This window comes from Globicephala melas, chromosome 19, assembly GCF_963455315.2.
Source record: "Globicephala melas chromosome 19, mGloMel1.2, whole genome shotgun sequence".
Classification (NCBI taxonomy): Eukaryota; Metazoa; Chordata; class Mammalia; order Artiodactyla; family Delphinidae; genus Globicephala; species Globicephala melas.
In genome coordinates this window covers 11,533,308-11,554,698 of record NC_083332.1, presented here as the reverse complement: position 1 = coordinate 11,554,698, position 21,391 = coordinate 11,533,308, and the positions used below count along the sequence as shown (strand labels likewise).

At 57.3% G+C, this 21,391-nt stretch overlaps 1 protein-coding gene across 13 annotated transcripts in view; it reads left to right on the top strand.

The window, feature by feature from the left end:
• POU2F2 (POU class 2 homeobox 2) overlaps nucleotides 1–21,391 on the top strand; it is a 75,506-nt gene that overhangs the window by 34,278 nt on the left and 19,837 nt on the right. For 4 of the 13 annotated variants that reach the window (XM_060289314.1, XM_060289313.1, XM_030874105.2 and 1 more), the window contains 5 exons: nucleotides 16,232–16,297; nucleotides 16,410–16,444; nucleotides 16,587–16,643; nucleotides 19,938–20,054; nucleotides 20,294–20,530. In XM_060289314.1, coding sequence (XP_060145297.1) covers nucleotides 16,232–16,297; nucleotides 16,410–16,444; nucleotides 16,587–16,643; nucleotides 19,938–20,054; nucleotides 20,294–20,530 — 512 coding nt within the window. Of the gene's footprint in view, nucleotides 1–7,924; nucleotides 7,992–16,231; nucleotides 16,298–16,409; nucleotides 16,445–16,586; nucleotides 16,644–19,937; nucleotides 20,055–20,293; nucleotides 20,531–21,391 lie in introns of those variants that run through there. The other 9 variants (XM_070044286.1, XM_070044291.1, XM_070044289.1 and 6 more) reach the window with 4 other exon arrangements.

Sequence of the window (21,391 nt, the reverse complement as noted above, 5' to 3'; positions counted from 1 at the left end):
CCGCAGAGCTCTTGCAACCGGGGCGCACCCTAACATCGGCTTCTGGGCGTGAATTGGGGGTGGGGAGCAGATGATACTGCAACGCGTGCGAATTGGCCTCTGCCTGCAGGAAGCACAGTTGTAAAGGAAAGAGTCATAAATGTACATTTTAATCAGTCTTTAATCAGTCTTTAATCAGTCTGTGCGAGCCAGAGCCCAGGAACCCCCCACCCCTGTGACCCTTTTCAAACCTTCCCTATCGCCCCCTCCCTGCTGGAGGTAACCTCTGTCCTCACTTTGGGGGATAATCATTCCTTTTCTTTTCTTTGCAGTTAGCTACCTGTAACTCACTTAATATATTCTAATTTTATTTAAAAACGGAATATAGGGAACTTCCCTGGTGGCGCAGTGGTGAAGAATCCGCCTGCCAATGCAGGGGACGCGGGTTCGATCCCTGGTCCGGGAAGATCCCATATGCCGCGGAGCAACTAAGCCCGTGTGCCACAACTACTGAGCCTGTGTTCTAGAGCCCGCCAGCCACAACTACTGAAGCTCACGCACTCTAGGGCCTGCGTGCTGCAACTACTGAAGCCTGCGTGCCTAAAGCCCAGCTCTGTGACAAGACAAGCCACTGCAATGAGAAGCCCGCGCACCGCAACGAAGAGTAGCCCCCGCTCTCCGCAACTAGAGAAAGCCCATGTGCAGCACCGAAGACCCAACGTAGACAAAAAAAACAAACAAAAAAACCTGAATACAATCTCATTCTGAAAACCAAAAGCATAACAGAAAATGTTAAAATCCCATTTGAGTCCCTTCTGCTTTCCCAGTCCTGGTCCCCTCACCAAAGGTAGCTGTCATTAATTAGTTACCCCCCAGACCTTTTCCTCTGCATTTGTCAATACCTGTGCACCCACAGAAAATACATAGTAGTTTTGGTATGTGTTTTACATAAGTGATATTAAGTTGTATAAATCATTCTACAACTTGCCTTTTCATTCAGCAGTGTCTTGGAGAACTTTCCATGTCCTTTATCCATAGATCAGTTCCATTATCTTTCATGATCCCATCCCATTCCTGAGTATGACTATGCTACAGTTTATCTAGCCACTGTCCTATTGGTGGCATCTGATTTTCTCTACCTCAAACCTTGATGTGATAAACACTTTGTGAACTTTTTGAACTTGTGCATGGTGGTATTATATTTAAGATTAATGAAAATAAGGTCCTACAGTATAGCACAGGGAACTATTTTTTTAAAAAGATTAATGAAGTTCCTATCAGCCCATGTCACTGCCCCCATTTCACAGATGAGGAGCATGAGGCTCAGAGAGGTGAAGTCACTTGCCCAGGGTCACACAGCAAGTGAATGGATGAACCAGTTTCCAAACTCTCAGATGTTTGACTCCCAGATCAGTGCTTATATGCACCCATACAGATATCACTGTCTGCCGGGGCAGATGTCCTCATTCAACTGGGCCTATATGCAGACCAGTGCTGGGCTCCACTCCACAAAAATGAATCAAACCCCACCTTGCCCTCCAGCCCTGCCCTGTGGGGGCAGCCTCACTGGGAAGGAATTTCAATGCAGTATGATTAGTGCTAATCCCAGGATGCTGCCTGAGCTGTGGGAAGACTGAGGCCATTACTGTTAATTGGGCCTCCGGCGGAGCCAGAAAAGACTTCCAGAGAGGGGAGATTTGAGCAGAGGCAGTAGCGGTGAGTACAGTAGAGGTGGCAAACACAGGAAGCATGGAGGATGGGCACGTAGGGGAACCCAAGTTGTTGAACAGAGGAAGAAGGTGAGCTCTGGGGGCAATATGCCTGTGGAGGTTGGCAGAGGCCCACATCCACTTGAGCCTGGAAAGCCAGCCTTGGATTTCATTCTGTGGGCTGTGGGAGCCTGGAAGGATCTATTCATTCAACAAATAGGATTTGGAAATTCCCTGGTGGTCCAGTGCTTAGGGCTTTGCGCTTCCACTGCAGGGGGCCTGGGTTCAATCCCTGGCCAGGGAACTGAGATCCTGCATGCTGTGAAGCCAAAAGTAAATCAATAAATACACAGTTTTTAAAAACACACAAATAGGATTCAAGCACCTAGTCTGTGCCAGGCATTATTTCAGAAGGGAATCCCACAGGAAACAAGACAAGAAAGGACTGCTTTCAGAGGGCTTACAGTTCAGAGCGGGACACAGACAGTAAAGCAAGTCGACAGTAGCCGAGTTCCAGAGACAGCGACGAGGAAAGTAAAACTGGCTATTGGCGTGGAGAGTGGCTCAGGGAGGGCCTCTCAGAGGACGCAGCCTTTGAACTAAGTCCTGAAGGATCAGAGGAAAGGGACGAGCTAGGGAACAGTGTTCTAGGGCAGGAGTCAGCAAGGTCAAGGGCCCCAGGATGGGGGCAGACTTGGCCTTCTCCAGTGTGGCTGGCGCGCTGTGCTCTGGTAGGGAGAGGTGACGTCCTGCAGGGGCCTGGAGGCCGTGGTGAGGGGGCTGGGCTTTCCTGGAGGCTGCAGGGAAGTTACTGGAGGGCTTCTGGACCACGGTGAGGGCTCTTGAATTTCAGCCTTTGGACAGCTCCTTGCGCTGGGAGGACAGAAGTGGCTGTGAGCCTGCAGAGGCGGTGCTGGGCGAGTGGGAGATCTGGGCTGGAGTCGAGGGTGCGGCCTGGGGGTGGGTGGCGGCTCCTGCGCCGAGGGGCAGAGCCTCATCAGGGGAGTCCCAGGGCCAGCCACCTTCTTCTTTGGCTTCTTCGGATGCCCTGGTGGGTTTGTGGTGATGAGGCCAAAGACCCTGTTCTCCGACAGCCTGCGGTCTGAGACGCGTACAGGCCAAGGTGGGGAGCACAGGCTTTGGGGTCAGGGAGACTCTGGGTCTGCCTCCGTCTAGCTGTGTGGCCGTGGCCTTTAGTGGATCCAGCAGTCCGTCCTGTGTTCGTTTCTTTCAAGCCCCAGAATGTTAGCGCTGGAAGGAGTCTTCAAGTTCTCCTCCAAGCCCACCTCCCACTTTCAGATACGGAAACTGAGACCCAGACAGTGCAGAGGGCTGGCCCTAGGTCACCAAGTGGCCTGTTTCTGTGTGGGGACCTGGTTGGTCTTCTCACTTTTACCTTCTTTGAGCCGTACCGTGCTGCTTCTTGATTTCTTCTCGCTTGAGGTGAATTCCTGCGATCGCTGGTGGGTCTGGGAAACTGGTGGTGGGCAGGAGATGCGTGAGGAGTGTTTCTGTCAATGTGAATTTATTCAGATCTGTTAGCTTCCTGGTCCACAGACCCTGCTGATCTCCGCCCCACCCCCACCCCAGCACTGACCTAAGTATCTTCCCTTACTCTGCTCCCGTGTTCCTGCTGTCCAACAGTGATGGCCTGAGCGCCCACCCAGACACCTCACTCAGCTGCCCGCCTGCAGATTCACTAAAGTTCTCCAGACTCTCCCTTGAATTTGTACGCTCATCTGCATCCTCATGGCCCCATTCTCTCTTGTTTTCTGGACCACTGTCCCAGCCTCCCCTCTGGCCCTCCTGCCTCCAACTTCTTCCCACCAGCCTGGTCTCACACCAGTCCCCGGTGGATCTCCCTTACACAGACTGTCTGCTGAAAATCCTTCCACCTACAACATCAAATCCAGCCTCAAGTCGGATGGATAGCACCCTTCCTGGATCTTTCTCACCCAAGCTTGAGCCCTCCCAATCTTTCTATGGCAGGAAAGGCCCTTCTATGTCTTGGGCTTCACCTTTGACTAGAGTTTTTCGGATGTTTACTGAGCCAGTGATGGAATCTCAGAAAACTTTCATCAACTCCAGTCTTCCCCTCGGACTGTAAGCTCCTTGAGGGCAGGTGTGTGTCAGATCCAGCTCATCTCTAGGTCCTCAGCCCCCAGCCCACGGCTTGGCAATAAGGGACACGTAGGAAATGTTTGAATTGAAAGAACTAGGGAAGCGTTGGCCCACCTTCAGCCAGGAGCTGGTGGATCAGGGGTCCAGCACTTGCTGAATACGAAGAACAGGCTGAGGGCTGTGGGGGTTGGGCTGCGGGCAGATTCCGGTGTTCCCGAGTGAGCAGGGAGTGGCTGCCAGCTGACCACTGGAGGATGCGGCGCACGCAGAGCTCTAAGCAGACCCGTGGCAGAGTGGAGAACGAGCGAGCTGTGGGGAGGACAGGGCGGGGTTTGAATCCTGACTGCACCACTCACGTGGGACAAGTGACTTCAACTCTTTGAGCTCTAATTTTTTTTTTTTTTTTTGCGGTACGCGGGCCTCTCACTGTTGTGGCCTCTCCCGTTGCGGAGCACAGGCTCCGGACGCGCAGGCTCAGCGGTCATGGCTCACGGGCCCAGCCGCTCTGCGGCATGTGGGATCTTCCCGGACCGGGGCACGAACCCGTGTCCCCTGCATCGGCAGGCGGACCCTCCACCACTGCGCCACCGGGGAGGCCCTGAGCTCTAATTTGTCAGTGGAAGGGGAATAATAACAGACCGTACTTCCTCGGGTCGTCGTGAGGATTAGATATAACTTAGTGGCCCAACTAGCACAGAATAGATAGTTATGCTGCTGCTTTTGATGATGACGGTGACGATGGAGAAGAAGAAACATTTTAAGTCCCTGGATGCTGGGTGCTCCTAAGCAGAACATCGGGTGGTTATAGCTTGGTCTTGACTTAGGGCCACTGGAGAAGCAGTTCTGAGGGCAGGGCTGAGGATGAAGCAGGGGTGTAAACAGGAAATGAAGGCTCAAGCCCAGAAATGAGGAAGAGGCAGACAGGCAGTGCCAGGGCAGGCCAGGCCGGGTTTGATTCCATAGTATCAGAGGCCTGTTGGAGGGTTGCATGGCCCTGCTGTAGGACCAACCAGATATATTTTCATCTGTGTGTCTGTCTGCCACCCCTCATCCTGCTTTCCTATGTGTTTGGGTCCCTAAGCCTTTCCCCGACCCCCCTACTCCCTAGAGGCTGCCCTCACCTGAGCTCTGCTGAAGGCTGAATGCTAAGATGCAAAGGGAGGTTGATGTCGATGAATTTTAGGTTCAAGTTCATCTTCTGGCCCAGTTGGCGACTCACAGGCAACCCAGTCTCCTTACCTCCTGCCAAGCTGGGGGTCTGAGGGGCCTCTCTGAGCTCCCACGTGTTACAGCCCTGCAGATGAGGCAGCACTTTGGGGAAACGCTACTTGTGTCCCCACGCAGAGCGAGGATGCAGCCGGGGGCTGAGTGGAGACGCCGCCAGACACCGCCGGATGCAGAAAGAGGCTGGGGAACCAAGCCACAGAGAGGGTCCCCAGGGGCGGCCGAGAGGAAGAGGCCATGGCTGGGGGCCCTGAGGGGTGAAGAATCCAACTCTGCTGTCCCCGGTGGGCTGGCTGCTCCCCCCCCACAACTCCCCGCCGGGCCCCCAGGGGACCTCGCTCTAATAATGTATTTGATCGACTCGCTGGCCGCGTACAAGCGATTATTGTCTTGTCGGGAGTCAAACGTATCGATCCGGTGAGAAATATGAGCGGAGCAATGGGGCCCGTGTGTCAGTTACCAGCCCCGCTGGCCCTGGGGAGCCCCCTACGTCTCCTTTAATTACCGCCCAGCCCTGAGCCCAGCCTGGCCTCCCCTGTGCTGCCTCCCTCCCAGGCTCCCTGCACCCCTAGTGGCCCCCGCTACTCCCCAGCTCCCAGGCCCTACCTGCCTTGCTCAGCATGGCCTGAGGCTTCTTCTCCAGCTGAGAGGCCACCATCTCTCCTGCCCAGGCCTCCCCGTTCCTGGCTGCCAGGCCCTACCCGCCCAGTGTGGCTCAGACTCTGCCCCTCTGTCCTCTCTTGGGCAGGTGGAAGTCTCAGGCCCATCCTTCTTCAAGATGCCCTGACTCCAGCTCAGGGACTCAGTTCTGGTCTGCCACAGGCAATAATAGTGGAGCCAGCATGGGAGGCAAGAGGGGTGGGGTGATTTCATCCCACGGGGAAGCGTGTAAGGCTCTGCCACTCAGCTGCAGACCTGGGAGGACGGCTCCGGAAATGGGTGGTGCTTCTCTCCCCGCTTCGGGTTATGTCCCAGAGCTCGCTCCTGACGTGGATGATGTTGACCATGTCTAGGGTGGAGCATGGGGGTGTTTTGGTGGGGTTTTTCTCCACCCACACCCCGCTATAATGTCCTTATTACCCTCATTTCCAAGTCCCCCAAAACATAAATCCTAAATCAAAACTGAGCTTACTGGGCAATGCAACTTCAAGACAAGGCCCCCAGTACCACTGCCACCAGACTGCTTCCAAGGAGACCCTCCGGTATAAAAACCCTGCATCTGAGAGAGCGAGAGAGAGAGTGGGAAAGAGGTGGGCCAGGAGGCAGGAGGTCTGAGTTGCAGCCCAGCTGATGCTGTATGGTCTCTGGATCTCCTCAGTGAAATGGCCTTTACAGTGTGGAATCTTGTGGAGTGTAGCTAGAGGGGGAACTGCCCCCTCTGTGTGCAGATGTGAGAACCGCAGTCATTCCCCCCGTGGAGTCGGTCTGCCTGCCTGGGCATCTCTGGGTGCACAGGGCCCGTGTACAGGCAGAAAGGCACTCACGAAGGTCTGCCTGTGTGTTATATCGTGCGTGAGTGTGCGTGGGTGTGAATGTGGGCACACATGGCCAGGAGGTATGCCTGGGCATACTTGGGAAGATGTGTCCTTGTGCCCGTGTGTCCGCGTGACGGAGCACAGGAGGGGGATCTGTACACGGGAGCGTTGGTGTTAGGGCCTGTGCGCAGAGGAGTGTTTCCGTGTGTCTGGATGTGCACACGTGTGTGTGAAGTGCAGGGGTCCATGTGTAGAAATACTTGAGCGTGTGTATGAGAGTCCAGGCGTCCGTGCGCGCGCGCGTGGTTTGGGGGTCCCTTAGCGTGGGGCGCAGCGAGTCCTGCAGGGACCGCAGCGGGCAGGTGGGTTGTTTGGAGGCTCCAGGCGGCCCTGCAGCCTCGGACCGGGCGCGGGGAGGAGGAAGAGGGCAGCGGGCTCGGCCGCGCCTTTGTCTGCGCCGTCGTGGGCCGGGAGTCCGGCGCCTTTGTGTGACCCTCGCAGGTGTGCGCGCGGGGGCGGGGAAGGGGACTGGGAGCGGCGGGAGGGGCTCCCTCCTCCGCAACCGGCCCCGCCCTCTGGCCCATTGGCTGGGCGCTGCCGGCCTCTGGCGGGCGCGGAGGGAACAGCTGGTCCGGGAGCGCCGCAGCGCGAAGGGCCAGCCAGCAGCCCCGGGACCGCGTACTTCCCTCCGCCCCAGCCACCTACGGCGCCCGCATTTGCCCCCTGGCAAACCTCTTGCTGCTCCAGGGCAAGGCCAGGACCTGCCGCCGGTCCTACCACTGTCCACGGGTACCGATTCTCCCAGTGGTGGCCCCGGACGCCTCACCTGCGGGCAGATGCACGGTTGGGTTCCCGACTCCCCACAGCCTGCGGAAACCTATCGCGAACGCCTCCTGCTGCCCTGCTTCTTGGCTTCAGCGTTTCTTGGCTCTGGGCCCTTGGGGAGGCCACCTCACTTCTCTGGTCCTCAGTCTTTTTGTCTGTAAAATGGGGCAAACAGTGAGCGCCTCCAGAGATGATGCTTGTTAAATGCGAGGTGCAGGGGGCCTAGCATTGGGAAAGCCCCCCTCCCCCCACCCCAAACTCCTAGCCAGTGTTTTAGTGGTGTTGTTACGGATCCATCTTCTCTCCCAGACCCACATGCCCTGTTCCAGATGTGCTGGTAAGGTGGAGGCGGCACAAGGGCTAGGGGCACCTTCTGGGGGGCACAGCTGTAGGAGTCAGCTCTTCCAGCCTGCTCGCACTCTACGCCACTACCCGCACTTCCCCAACACACACGCATGATTTGGGGTCCGCTGCCTGCTGGGGTGGGCCTTCGGGCACGGGTATTTTCCCTTCCGAAGGGGGCGGGCCCTGTGGTTTCCTCCCTGGGTGACTTCCGGCGGAGAGGGCTTGGCCCCCAGAGAGGGCGGGGAGATGGCACAGTCGTCCCCCCAGCCCTGCGGGGCAGGCAGCATGGTTCACTCCAGCATGGGGGCTCCAGGTAAGGGGCCCCAGCACTGGCAGCACCGTGGGGCTCGTCCTGCCGGCCGGTTGCGGGCCCGCCCTGCCCCTCCTCTTCAGCTGTCTCCTTTGCCCTTTGACTCTGTACCTCAGCAGCTGCCCCCTCTTCCCATCCTGGGTTCCCACCTCCAGCTTCTCTTTCCCCTCCCCTTTCACATCAGCACGGGGCGGGGCGGGTGGGGGGGCGCCGGGGGGCTTCCGACCTCTTCTCGCCTTCTCTGCTGCCCTGTTCTGAGGGGTCTGGGGGAGGGGATGGAGCCAGGCGTTGGTAGCAAGCTCCTATACAGAGGGCCGGTGGGTGGGCGACATGAGTGATCCTGGGGAGGGGACTGCACAGGGGCTGGAAGGCTGAGTTGCTGGACCTTTGAGTGTGTGCGTCTGTATCTGTGCGTGTGCGCGGTAGTTCCGAGTCTTCTGTGTGCGACTGTCAGGTGTCCCGTGTGTGAGGGGCTCTTGTGTGTGGCATTTTGGGGGTAGCCTTGGCAATGCTCCCTTGGTTCACTCCCTCACTTCGTTCGCCTGAGATGTCCCCTCCTCGGGGTGGCTTCCCTGCCTGCCCCGTCTAAACTGGCAACCAATCCCGCCATTCTGAGTCCCTTCACCCTGCTTTATCTCTTCTTCATGGCACTCATCACTGCCTGAAAATTTATTACATGTTTGTGTGCTCATGAACTGCTTCATCCACCAAGTGTCAGTCGACTGAGTGAACACCGTGCGCCGAGCACCGTACAAAGCGATTTGTATTTGTTGGCTCATTTGACATAATGTGTCCATCTCTGTGTGATGATAGTTATTTCTCCGCGGTGCTGATGGGAGAGTTAAGTGAGGTAATAGGTAAATGCTTACCACGGGGCCTGGGACTGGGCAAGCGTCCATACTTCAGGGTGGTTTTGTTTGCGGCCCTCTAGGTCTGACTGTGGGGATGTGTGGGATGTGTCCCATTTGTGGGTGTCTGTGGGGATGCTTGGTTTGGTGCATGTCTGTGTGCATCCGTGTATGCGGGCATCCCTGTGATCTGTCATCGACATGTATTTATTGAGCAGTTCTGTGCTGGATGTTGAAAATAGAGCTGAAAAAAGCAGCTTCAGGTGTGTCCTCCTGGAGTCCCCAGTCCAGGGGAGGGAGACAGACCTGTCACCAGACAGGGAAGGAGGCATAGGCTGAGGGGTCACGGCTGGGACAGGGGAGGCACAGGGGACTGGGGGAGCCCAGGAGACTTGCCCAGTTCAGCCGATAGGCTATCAGGGAGGGCTTCCTGGGAGAGGGCATGTGTGGTCTGAGATTTGAAGGATGAGTGGGTATGAGTAAGGCAAGGGAGGCAAGGAGGGCTGTGAGATGGAAGGAAGGCCACTTGCCAGATGCTGTGATTATTTACTGAGGTGATATGTGCAGCTGTGGATGTGTGTGTGTGTGTGTGTGTGTGCGTGTGCATGTACAGTGTAGACACAGGGACCCAGGGCGTCTGTACACGCATGCCGTCTCTTCCCTGTCTGGGGTTGAATGGGGGCTTTGTACGTGTTGGGCGCTGGGTTAAACCCTTTACTTGGGATTTCTCACAGAATTGCCCTGCCTGTGAGGCCTGCCCTGGGTTCCGTGGCATGGACATGAATTAATACATGTGTGACCTTGGGCAGATCACTGCTTGGTCTTGGGCTCTACATCTGTGACCTGAGTTCAGGGGTCCACCTTGGCCAACTCCCAGGAGGAGGTGACTCTGGGAGTGTGAGTACATGCATGTCTGTGTGTGTGTCTATCTGAGTTACCTGTGTGTGTGTGTGTGTGCGCGCGTGCGTGTGTATGCACATCTCTATCTGTCTCTATGTCTGAGTGACTGTGTGTGTGTGTGTGTGTGTGTATGTGCACGTGCGTACACATCTGTGTCTATCTGTATGTCTGGGTATGTGTGTGTGTGTGTGTGAGAGTGTGCGTGTACATCTTGCGTGTGTCTATCTGAGTGACCTGGGTGTCTGTGTGTGTATGCACATCTGTGTCTATCTGTGTGTCTGGGGGTGACTTGGTGTGTGAGTGTGTGTAAGTGCAGGTGTGCCCACACACGTCTGGGTGTGTGTTTTGCATATCTGCCTGTGTCGTTGTGTCTGGGCTTGTGTCTTCATCTGCAAACATTCCTGTCTGGGATCTGCGCACACCTGTCCCCGTGTGCGTTCGCGTGGTCTCCGTCCGTGTCCGGGGCCCTGCCTGGCTGTGGCTTCAGTGTCTGTGGCGGCTTTTGTCAGCGCAGCTGTAGGGCCACCTCTCTTGTTGTGTCTGCTGCCTGTATCTCCATCCGTCCCCCTTGACACTCAGAAGTGTTCAATCCCTGGAGGCCGCCTGGGGACAGCTGCGGGGTGTGAGGGTGTGAAATGCGACTCCTGGGGAGGCTGGGCTGGGCCAGTGGGCGAGCAGAGGTTCCCAGCAGTGCAGACCCTGCCCACAGGGGCTCCCAGGCCACAGCCTTGATTAAAGCAGTCTTTGTAGACAGGGGACCCAGGGGACAGGCCAAGCGGGGCCAGGAGGGGTGAGGGGAAGCCCTTGGGCCCTCTATATTTAGCCCCATTTTCGGTAAGTGCTAACGAGAAGCTGGCCCAAGTCTGCTAAAACCGGCTGGGGGAAATGCAGAGGAGAAGTGAAAGTCCGGGGAGGGAGGGGCGAGGAAGGGCGGAGGGGACCCAGCGTCCCAGGCCTGGGGCAGTCGGGCAAGTGAGTGTGAGCCCGGGGCGTGGCCGCCCCTGGTGGGTCTGACCCAAGGATGGTGGAGTTTGAGGGGCCCGGTCGGGCTCTGCATTGCTTTTGCTTGCCTTGTTCCTCCAAAAAGTGGCACGCTGCCTGCGATGGGAGAAGGGAGGGGTGACCCGAAGCAACCAGCCAAACTTTCCTTGCGAGTGAACGAGGCTTTGAGGGGGGTCTTCCGAAGGCGCCAGGGGGCTGTAGCAAATTAGAATCACCTGGAAGGGGCTTAAAAGTTTCTGACGCCTACGTCTCTGTCCCAATGAAATCAGAGTGTCGGGGGAGGGATTAGGCATCAGTGTTTCTCTAGAGTCAAAAGAGAGAGAGAGAGATTGAGAGAGAGAGAGAGAACCCTGCCTGGGCCAAGGCTGAGACAGCCTCAGCAGGCCCCTTGCCAGGGTCGCCGCGCCCTCGCCCTCGAGAGTCCCCATTAAGACCTCACTTAGCTTTGGGTCGTGGTGGAAATGGAGTTCCCTCTTCATTGCTGGTGGGGATGATTTGATGAGACCCTTTTCTTGGGTTGGGCTCTGATGGAGGAGGAGAGGGCAACAAAAGAGGCCTGGGCGAAGGACAGCTCTGGCCATGCTGTTGGCCCAGCTGAGCGCTGCAGGGGTGCGCGGGCTGTGTGGGAGCTGGGACTAGTGTGGGGCAGGATCCATGAGAATAAGGGAAATGGAGTGGTGGAAATTTCCCCTCAAACCACTTTTTCCTCTGCAGCCAGTATCCCTGCAGAGGGGATGTTACCTTAAATGTTTAGGTTGGAACTGCTTGGGGACGAGGCTGAGGGTCGAAGTGTCAGGTGACAGCAAGGAGAGGAGACTCTTTCATGCTTTTGTTCGTTCCAAAGACACAGTCCCAGACTGTGCAGCCTGGGCCCTAAGGAGACCACAGTCTGGGGTGGGGGTCACTGTCCAGGCTGTCAGTGTGTGTTAGGGGACAGGGTGACCCCAGACGAGAGAGGCACTGACCGCCTGGGCAGTCAGGGAGGACATCACAGAGGAGGTGACGTGGAGCTGGCGCCTTAAAGAGGAGCAGGAATTTGCTAGTCAAGAAGGAGAGGGTTGCCCCAGGTGGAAGAATAGCAGAGGCGAAGGCTTGGAGGAGGGAGAGCAGGGCCACCCTTGTTCATTCAACCCACATGTCCCGTTGGGGACCCCAGATGAGTCAGAGCTGCCCCTGAGGGGTTTCTAGCCTGAAGGAGGAGACATTCTGGGGCCCAGATGGCTACAGCCTTTAGGACAGTGACAGGGGAGATGGAGCCAGGGTGGAGGGAACAGGGGAGAGACCCTCTGCCTGAAGTCATCAGGGGTGGTGACTTCATGGAGGACAGAGCCTGTGCCGGGCCCTGAAGGATGAGTAGGAGATCTCCAGGCAGATAGAGTGGGGAACAGCGTTCCAGGCAGAGGGACCAGCCCATGCCACGGCCTCGGGAAACATTTGTTAAATGGCAGACAGACAGCAGGACAGAGGCAGGAACAAGTAAGAGACAGAGAGAGCTGCAGGGAAGGACGGACGCTCAGCAAACATAACCTGTTCTCTGAGCTGGGTGATGCCGGGGACCCAGCGCTGAGTCAGACCAGGCCTGCCCACTGGGCTGGTGGGAAAGGACAGGGACGCAGGTGACCACAGCCCTGCGGGCTCGGGGCTAGGACGGCGAGAAGGCACGACCAAGGGAGGCTACATTAGTTTGCTAGGGCTGCCATAACAAAGTACCCCAGACTGGATGGCTTAAACAACAGAAATTTATTTTCTCAAAATTCTGGAAGCTAGAAGTCCAAGGTCAAGGTGTCAGCAGGGTTGGTTTCTTCTGAGACCTCTCTCCTTGGCTTGAGATGGCCGTCAGCTCCCTGTGTCTTCACACGGTCTTCCCTTTGGGCATGTCCCTGTCTCAATCTCGTCTCAATCTCCTCTTCTTATAAGGACCCCAGTCATATTGGATCAGAGCCCACCCTAAGGGCCCTAAGGGTCTCATTTTAAGTTCATTACCTCTTTAAAGATCCTATCTCCAAAGACAGTCACATTCTGAGGTACTGAGGGTTAGGACTTCAACATAGGAATGTTGGGGGACACAGCTCAGCACATAAGAGAGGCTGAGAATGAGCATGGACTCTCTGGGGTGGAGGTGAGGTCAGAGGCCACCCTGGTCTGTGATCAGGAGGGACGTTCGCTAGCTAGGTGGGGAGTAAAGAACCTGAAGGTCTGGACTCCCCGTCAAGCAGAGGGAGATGCCTGGCGTGGCTGAAGAGAAAGTTGCGTAAGTGGCAAGAGATGGGCAGCAGAGGGTGACAAGGGTCACACCCTAAAGGCCAGGATGAGGAGCCTGGGCTTTTCTTAGGAGATGGGGAGCCATGATAGGGTTCAGGGCCAGGCGGGGAGCTCCCGTGGCAATGTGGACACTGGCTGGAGAGGGGGGCCGGGGAGGGGGCTGGGGCCGGGCTTTCAGGGATGCTGGGAGGGGTGGGATTTAGGGCCACGTCAGGATTTGTGGTTGCCTGGAGCAGGGCCAAGGTCTGGGAGATGTAGAACCAGGATCAGGCAGGACTCCCACGTCTGATGCACCAGAGTCAGGAGGGGGCCTCATCCCCTGGCTCTCTCAGCATCCTTAGCCACTTGCTGCCGCCTTCCCAGTGCCCAGAAACAGGGCCTGAGCTCCTGTAGCATCTGGGCACCTGCACCCCAACCCTCATAAGCTCATGCCTTAATAGGACTATATGCTGGCTTACTATTTTTATTGTTATTAGCTTAAAATTGTATTTATTTATTTGGTTGCACCGGGTCTTAGTTGCAGCAGGCAGGCTCCTTAGTTGAGGCTGGCTGGCTCCTTCGTTGTAGCACGTGGGCTCCTTTAGTTGCAGCTCAAGGGCTCCTTAGCTGCGGCTTGCCGGCTCCTTAGTTGAAGCACATGGGTTCCTTTAGTTGCAGCTCAAGGGCTCCATAGTTGTGGCTCGCAGCCTCCTTAGTTGTGGTTCACAGGCTCCTTAGTTGTGGCATGAGTGTGGGATCTAGTACCCTGGCCAGGGATCGAACTCGGGCCCCCTGCATTGGGAACGTGGAGTCTTAACCACTGCGCCACCAGGGAAGTCCCAACTCAAACTTTTTTTCTTTTTTTGTGAAAACATACCATACATAAAGTGCTCAAATTTTAAGCGTACAGCTTGATGAATTTTTACATATGGGCAGACCCACATAACCACCAAACAGAACATTTCCAACCCCTTGCAGGCTTTCTCACATGCTCTCCCGGTTAGCACCCCCCAAAAGGTGCCCACTAATCTGACCTTAATCATCTGATGTCATCCTGCCTGTTTCTGAGTTTCACATAATTGGAGTCCTCCTGTCTGTCCACTTTTGTGTCTCACGTCTTTACCCCGGCATCATGTTTGCGAGATTCAGTGTGTGTGATGCAGGAGTTGGTTCTTTTCCCCGGCTGTGGAGTACTTCGTTGTATGGACGTACCGGTGTTGTTGACCCATTCCCGTTAATGGGCCCTTGAGCTATTTCCGGGGGGCGGGGGGGGGAGCGGTTATGAAAGCGCAGCTGGGAACACGTGTGCCGGGGGTGGTGATGGTGGGCAGGACGCTCCTTTCTCTTGGATGGGTGCCCGGGAGTGGATGTGCCGGGCCACAGGGAAGGGGCGCCGCTCGGCTTTCCTGAATCGTGCTTGTATTGATTTCCACTCCCACCAGCAGTGTGTGACCTGTCTTTTTAATCGGGAATTTTAAATCCGAGTGGCGTTCCGTGTCGAGTAATTGCAAAATTTCTGGACTTTTTTTTTTTCAGTTGGTGACGCTGTCCCAGCTCTCTCTCTAGCTGGCCTTCTTTGAATATCTTGGATGCAGGCACACTAGAGTTGGATAGCTCCTTTGATGGGGTGGGGTCTTGGTGGGGATTTGGAGTGAGCTGTAGGGGAGACTTTAGGGTCAGAGTCAGGGTCAGGAGTAAGGTCTGAGGCCGAGTTGGGAGTTGAGGTCAGATGAAGGACTCGGGTCGTCTGGACAGGAGTTGGGAATCAGGGTGGGCAAAGAGGATTCAGAACGGGTCGGGCAGAAACCCAGATTTGTGCGGGGGTCTAGGACCAGGAAGGGCTGGGTTCAAGTCGGAGTCAGGGTAAGCTTGGGTTGGGGTGACCGTGAGAGATGAGGTGGTGAACGTCATGACGGGCCCATCAGAGACCGCAGCGATACTGATCAGAAGTGGGAGCCCTGGGGCCTCCCTGGTGGCGCAGTGGTTGGGAGTCCGCCTGCCGATGCAGGGGACGCGGGTTCGTGCCCCGGTCCGGGAGGATCCCACATGCCGCGGAGCGGCTGGGCCCGTGAGCCATGGCCGCTGAGCCTGTGTGTCCGGAGCCTGTGCTCCGCAACGGGAGTGGTCACAACAGTGAGAGGCCCACGTACCGCAAAAAAAAAAAAAAAAGAAGTGGGAGCCCTGGAGTCACAAAGACCCAGGTCCGATCAGGGTGCCTCTGCTGCCCCACTGTGTTCTTGGGGAGGTGCCATTCCCCCTGGAGCCTCAGTTTCCTCCTCTGTAAAATGGGGGTAATCTTAGCACCAACTGCCGGCATGAGCTCTGAATCATACTTGGCGCTGTGCTTGGCCCTGGTAACACTCACCTTCCCGTGACCAGCATCAGGGAGCTGTGAGGACGGGGGTTTGTCTCCATTGCTTTGTGTCCCCTGCTTGCCACTCCCCTCGGCCACCTTCTTTCATTTCCTCTGCCCGCGGAACTATAGGGTGGGATTGCGTCTGTAGGGGCAGGGACTGTAGGTTGGATTGAGGTGTGCAGCTGCAATTCAAGGCTGAAGTCCCAGGTAAGGTCTAAGATTAGGTTTGAGGACAAGGTCGGGGCAGAAGCGGATGGGGTCGGGGTCACAAAGATCAGAGTGGGGCCACCTGTGTGCTGAGTACCTGAAGGGGAGGCCGGTGGGAGTGGGATATGGACAGGAAAGTGGTGGGCCGGGGAGGGGGCCAGAGGGCGGCTGAATCACAGCCGGAGATCTGACAACTCGTTCCTTTGGGGATGCTGCAGTCCCCTCACACCTCCCAGGCCCTACTCAGAGTGGAAAACATGCCTCACCGAAACCTGGTGAGGCAGGATGGGCGCCTGGGCGGCAGCCTGAGAGGAAGCCTAGGGCTGACTCGCTGCTCTGGAGTGTCACCAGCCTCCCCCTGGGCGGCCAGAGCTTTGTCAGGACCAACGGCCAACCTCTACCCTCCCACCCTGCCCCAGGGTCTCACGGGGGCTCGGGGGCTGACCCTCCCTGTGCCACCTCCTGGAGGGGTGAAGGGGATCCCCAGGGCCCGAAGGCCCCTCACCTGTCCTGCCGGAGGAGAGCAGAGGCTCAGAGCAGAGGGCATGTCTCCCGGAAAGAGACACTTGCAAGGCAGCAGGGGGTGTGGGAGTATTTGGGGAGAGGCTGGGGTGGTGCCGGAGGAGGGGCCCCAGAGCTCTTCAGGCTTCTGCACCCTCACCCCACTTGCATCCCTCCTCTGTCCCCAGAAATAAGAATGTCTAAGCCCTTGGAGGCCGAGAAGCAAGGTCTGGACTCCCCGTCAGAGCACACAGGTGAGTGGGGAAGGGGGCAGGGAGGGCAGAGGTCACCACGGGCGGAGGGCAGGTGCGCCGGGGGAGTTTTGGGGGTGGCTCGTGACAACTCACTCTGTCCCTCTCCTTGCAGACACGGAAAGAAATGGACCAGACACTAACCATCAGGTCAGGAGGGATGGATGTGAAGGAGGGTGGGGAGGGGGAGGGGGGAGAAGGGAGCAGAGGGGAGCTCTGTGGGGGAGGGCAGGGTGTCAGAAGCTGCTTCATCTCACTGTTCCCATCTCCCACCCCAACTCACTCTTTGCAGAACCCCCAGAATAAGACCTCCCCGTTCTCTGTGTCCCCGACTGGCCCCAGCACCAAGGTAAGCACCTGTCAGGGCAGCCAGGGCAGGGGGAGAGGTGTCCTGCGATGGGCCGGGTTTGGCATTTGGGAGAGGGTCGCAGATGCCTGCCGAGGGCCCAGGGCCTGGTACCTCAGTGACGGGACACCTCCCGCCGCCCCTTCTCACCCTCGGGCTCCCGCCCCAGGCCTGTGACTCACCAGGGCTCCTTCCCCTTCCCTGGGGGAGTGGGGGTGGCCAGGGAAATCCCCCCCAGAGCCCCAGGGCGATGAACAACAGGAAGCTGAGGGCCCCGCCCCCATCCCAACGTCCCTGACCGAACAGGGGCCGGCCCCGCCCCCCATCCCCCCCAGTACACACTCAGGGGCCAGCGGAGGACTGGGGAGTGGGGAGGGGAGGGCAGGCCCAGTGAGGATGCTGGAGGAGAGGACGATGGGGAGGCCGGAAGTGACCACGTAGAGCAAATGCCAGATCCAGATGGGGCCCTGCTCCTGGGCACTGCTGGGCTGCCTGGGGTGTCTGGGGCCCAGGTCTCCACCCTCCAGTCTGGCGGGGGCAGCCGGCAGGTCCAGAGGCCTGAAGATGGCGCAGAGGGCAGGGACGGAGGAGGGGGCACGGGCAGGACTCCTGACCCTGACCAAAGGTGGCAGAAGGATGGGGCGGGGGCACCAGGAACTGCTCTGTGACCATGGGAGAATCACTCCCCCACTCTGGGCTTCTCGGTTTCCTCTTCTCTAACATGGGAAATGGGGGTGGGGGTGGAGAGGGGAGTCTCTGAGGTCCCTTCCGTGGCTGGTGTGCCTTGATCTACTTGGTGGGCAGGTGTCTTGTTCTGAGGGCGCTGGACGGGACCTGGGGAGAAGGGCTCTGACTCTGACCGTCTTCCCTCTGATCTCAGGCTGGGCTCTGGCCATAGCCCTTGGAGCCGAGGGCATCCATCACCCACACCCCCAGCACCAGCCCTCCCTGCGCTGAATCTTTGCAGCCTCTCCTTGCTCCACAGCAGCCCTGCTTCTCCCCTAGGAGACTAGTGGGGCCCAAGGAAGAAAGGGTTCTCGCTCCCCTTCCCCAGCCTGGGCCTGCTTCCCGGGGAAAGCCTGAGGCAGAGCGCGCAGCAGCGGCCTCTGACTCTGGGTCTCCATCCGCAGCTGGTCACCCACCGCTCCTGGCCTTTGCTGTTCCACCTCACTGCAGCTCTTCTGTGTCAGTCTTTCCCTAATTGCAGTGATTCATGTGCTTCCATCATGATTTCAGACAAATGCACACACCACCGCGTTCAATTATTTACATCATAGTTTTGTTAAATTGGCTCAATTAAAAAAAAAATTTTATTATGGAAAGTGTGAAGCAGATACAAAAGTAGAAGGAAGACCATAGCGAAAACAAACCTCCAGGTACCTGTCAATCGGCCTCAACAATTATCAACTCATGAGCTGTCTTGCTTTTTCAGCAGCTGAAATAAAACGTTTTTTTAAATGGAAATTTCATGAATGGAAAACCAGAATCACTTGCCATGGAAATAAATACAATGATTATTAAAATGTACCCAGAGACTCTTGCCTACTGTCGGGTATAAGCCTGAGACCGGTTCTCTGTTTGTTAAAAGGGGCGATTAGCCAGGGCTGGAAGGTGTTAGAGACGTCCTAGAACCTAATGGAGGCTTAAAGGAGAGAGAAGGAAAGAGCCATGAGAAGGATAGTGTTCTCATCATGGCACGCAATGTTGGTTTTTTTTTTTTTTTTTTTTTTTGCGGTACACGGGCCTCTCACTGTTGTGGCCTCTCCCGTTGCGGAGCACAGGCTCCGGATGCGCAGGCTCAGCAGCCATGGCTCACGGGCCCAGCCGCTCCGCGGCATGTGGGATCCTCCCGGACCGGGGCACGAACCCGTGTCCCCTGCATCGGCAGGCGGACTCTCAACCACTGCGCCACCAGGGAAGCCCACAATGTTGGTTTTTTAAAAACTTTTAATTAAAATATGACATACACTTAGATCCTCAGTGTCCAGCTCTGTGGATTTTCACAAATTGGACACCTGTGTCACCAGCACCAGATCAAGAAACATAACATGATCAGACTTCCAGAAAGCCCTTCATTTCCCCTCCAGGGCAGCCACTGCTCTGACTTCTAGTATCTACTGTTGTTTCACGCTGCATCCCTGTACGCCTTAGACTTTCTGACACTTGTATCCCGTCCCTTGGGGCATGCCACTCACCCTCTGTTATTTGGCCCTTTCCCAGGCCTCTATCTGTCTGTCTCAGTCTGTATTGCAAATGCCACGCTCGCTTCTGCCAAGTCACTGTGTTGCCTTACACAAGATGCTTTCCCTCTCTGGATCTCCTTTTGCAAAACACTGTTGGGACACTGGGCTGAAGGATGATCCCTCATGTCCCCTCTGGGCCTGAGAGTGTGCGACTCATCAAGCCACACCTCCCACCCCATGTGTCTTTCACCAGCAGACCTCTCAGGCATAGGCCACCATTGTCTGGCATTTTCAGGTAGGAGAGGAAGAAGGCTGGGACCCCTCTAAGCTGGTCTGTCCTACGTGGTGGACGCGAGATGCATCTGTATCCTCCACAGAGAGAGGAGGAGGGGCTCAGCGGACTCTGGGGTGGAGGCTGAGAGCTGGCAGCACCTGGGCCACATCTGGCCTGCAGACATCCTTTGCTGTCCTGCAGCATTTTTGCTTTGGTTTTTTTGCCGGCAGAAGCAGGGTGGGGCTGGGCATGCCTCCCCTTCCGGCAGGCGGGCGTACTCTTTTCAGCCCACTCCGTCCACACTTGCCCAAATCACCCATTCGTGCTGTCTGCCTGCTCCTTAGGCTTTGAATTCATGACCCATATTCTAAGGCGGTGATTTTTATTTCATACCCTAATCCTCTTTCTTCCAATAAAGTCTTACTCCACGGGACAGATAAGAGGTGCACCTCTGGCTGAAGCAGATGAGGGGTGTGGCACACAGGACCCCCTTCTTTGATGTCCCGGGACCCCTACTGGCATCCTTTCCCATTTTAAAAGATGGCGAACTGACCCCCAGGAGGGTACAAGCGCTCTCCAAGGGTGACCCCCTCCTGTCGGGAGTTCGGGTGCAGAGGGTGTGTTAGCCTTTTCTGACTGGTGCGGAAACTGAGGCCAGAAAGGTGGCCCGAGGTCCCCGCGGGCCACTGCAGGCCCGGCCTCCGCACCCCAGTCTTCTCCCTTGGCGGCGCGGGGCTGCCGTTGCCACACACGTGCCCTCTCTTTGGTTCACAGGTGGGCATTCTCTCTGGCCTCCACTTAACATTCTGGGGTCCCGGACCCTGCCTCTCTCCCCCCCAGATCAAGGCTGAAGACCCCAGCAGTGACTCAGCCCCAGCGGCACCCCTGCCCCCCCAGCCGGTTCAGCCGCATCTGCCCCAGGCCCAACTCATGTTGACGGGCAGCCAGCTAGCCGGGGTAAGTACCTGGGGTGCACGGGGGCAGGGACAGGCCAGCCCCCTCCCGTCTGTTACAGGACTGGTGGCCACGGCCACGGCCACTCTCTCAACGCCTGCCTCTCGCCCTCCTCTGTCCTCCTGGAAGACCTGCCCCCTAACCCGCTTGGCTCAGGCGCTAACCCCTGTCTGCTTTCTCTGCTCCCCCCACGCCCCTCCTCCGGCCCCTGCCGCCCCGCCCCCGCCCCGCCCCGCCCACAGCTCACGGCGCTGATGCCAGCCCAGCAGCAGCTCCTCCTGCAGCAAGCGCAGGCCCAGCTCCTGGCCGCCGCGGCCGCCGCCGCCTCCTCCTCCTCCTCCTCCTCTTCCTCCTCCTCCTCGACCTCGCAGCCCCCAGCCTCCTCCGGGGGAGGCGACCTGCCGCCACCACAGCCTGCCAGCCAGCCCCCCGGGACCCCACAGCTCACCCTGTCCCAACCCATCCAGCTCACAGCACAGGTAAGGGCAGCCCCGGGGAGCACACGCCCTCCAGCGGAGGCCCCGCGGAAGCCGAGCCGGTGCAGGGGGCTGGCCGGTCCACGTGGACCGTTCTGACCACAGCGCTGGGCCAGGCGGTCCCCAGCAACCCCGGGAAGCCTCGGGAGATGCTGCCACCCATCTCTCAGAGGGGTAAAGCGAGGCTCAGGGGGAGGACACCCTCCACGCGATGGGCGCGCCTGACTCTCTGCTTTCTGTGCATCTCGCTGAGGGTCCGCCGCCACCTGGAGGCTGACACATTATCCTCAGTTTACAGCAGAGGAAACCAGGGGTCACCTCCATGCACAGGACCTGTGTGGCTACAAAAGAAAGGCTGAGAATCAGAATCGGTGCCCCACATCGAGTGCCCTGGCTCATCCAGTGAGACGCTCTTTCAGAAAGGGGCCTGTGGTCTGTGAGTTAGGAAACACTGCATTCTCTCTCCCCATTCTGGAGACTTCTGGTCTGCGTGCAATCATGCATGAGTGGCTGTATTAGCTTCCAGGGCTGCCATAACAAAGTATCACAAACTGGGTGGCTCAAACAACAGAAATGTATCATCTCAGACCAGAAGTCCAAAATCAAGGTGTCAGCAGAGCTGGGGTCTCTCTCAAGGCCCTACGGGAGAATCCCTCTTTGCCTCTTCACGCTTCTGGTGGTGCAGGAAACCGTTGGCTTTCTCGTAGATGGATGACTCCCGTCTCTGCCTCTGCCGTCATGTGGCCATCTTTTCTCTGAGTGTGTCTGTCTCTGTGTCCAAATTTCCCCTCTTATCAGGACACCAGTCATTGGATTAGGGTCCACCCTAATGACCGCCTTTTAACTTGATTACATCCGCAAAGA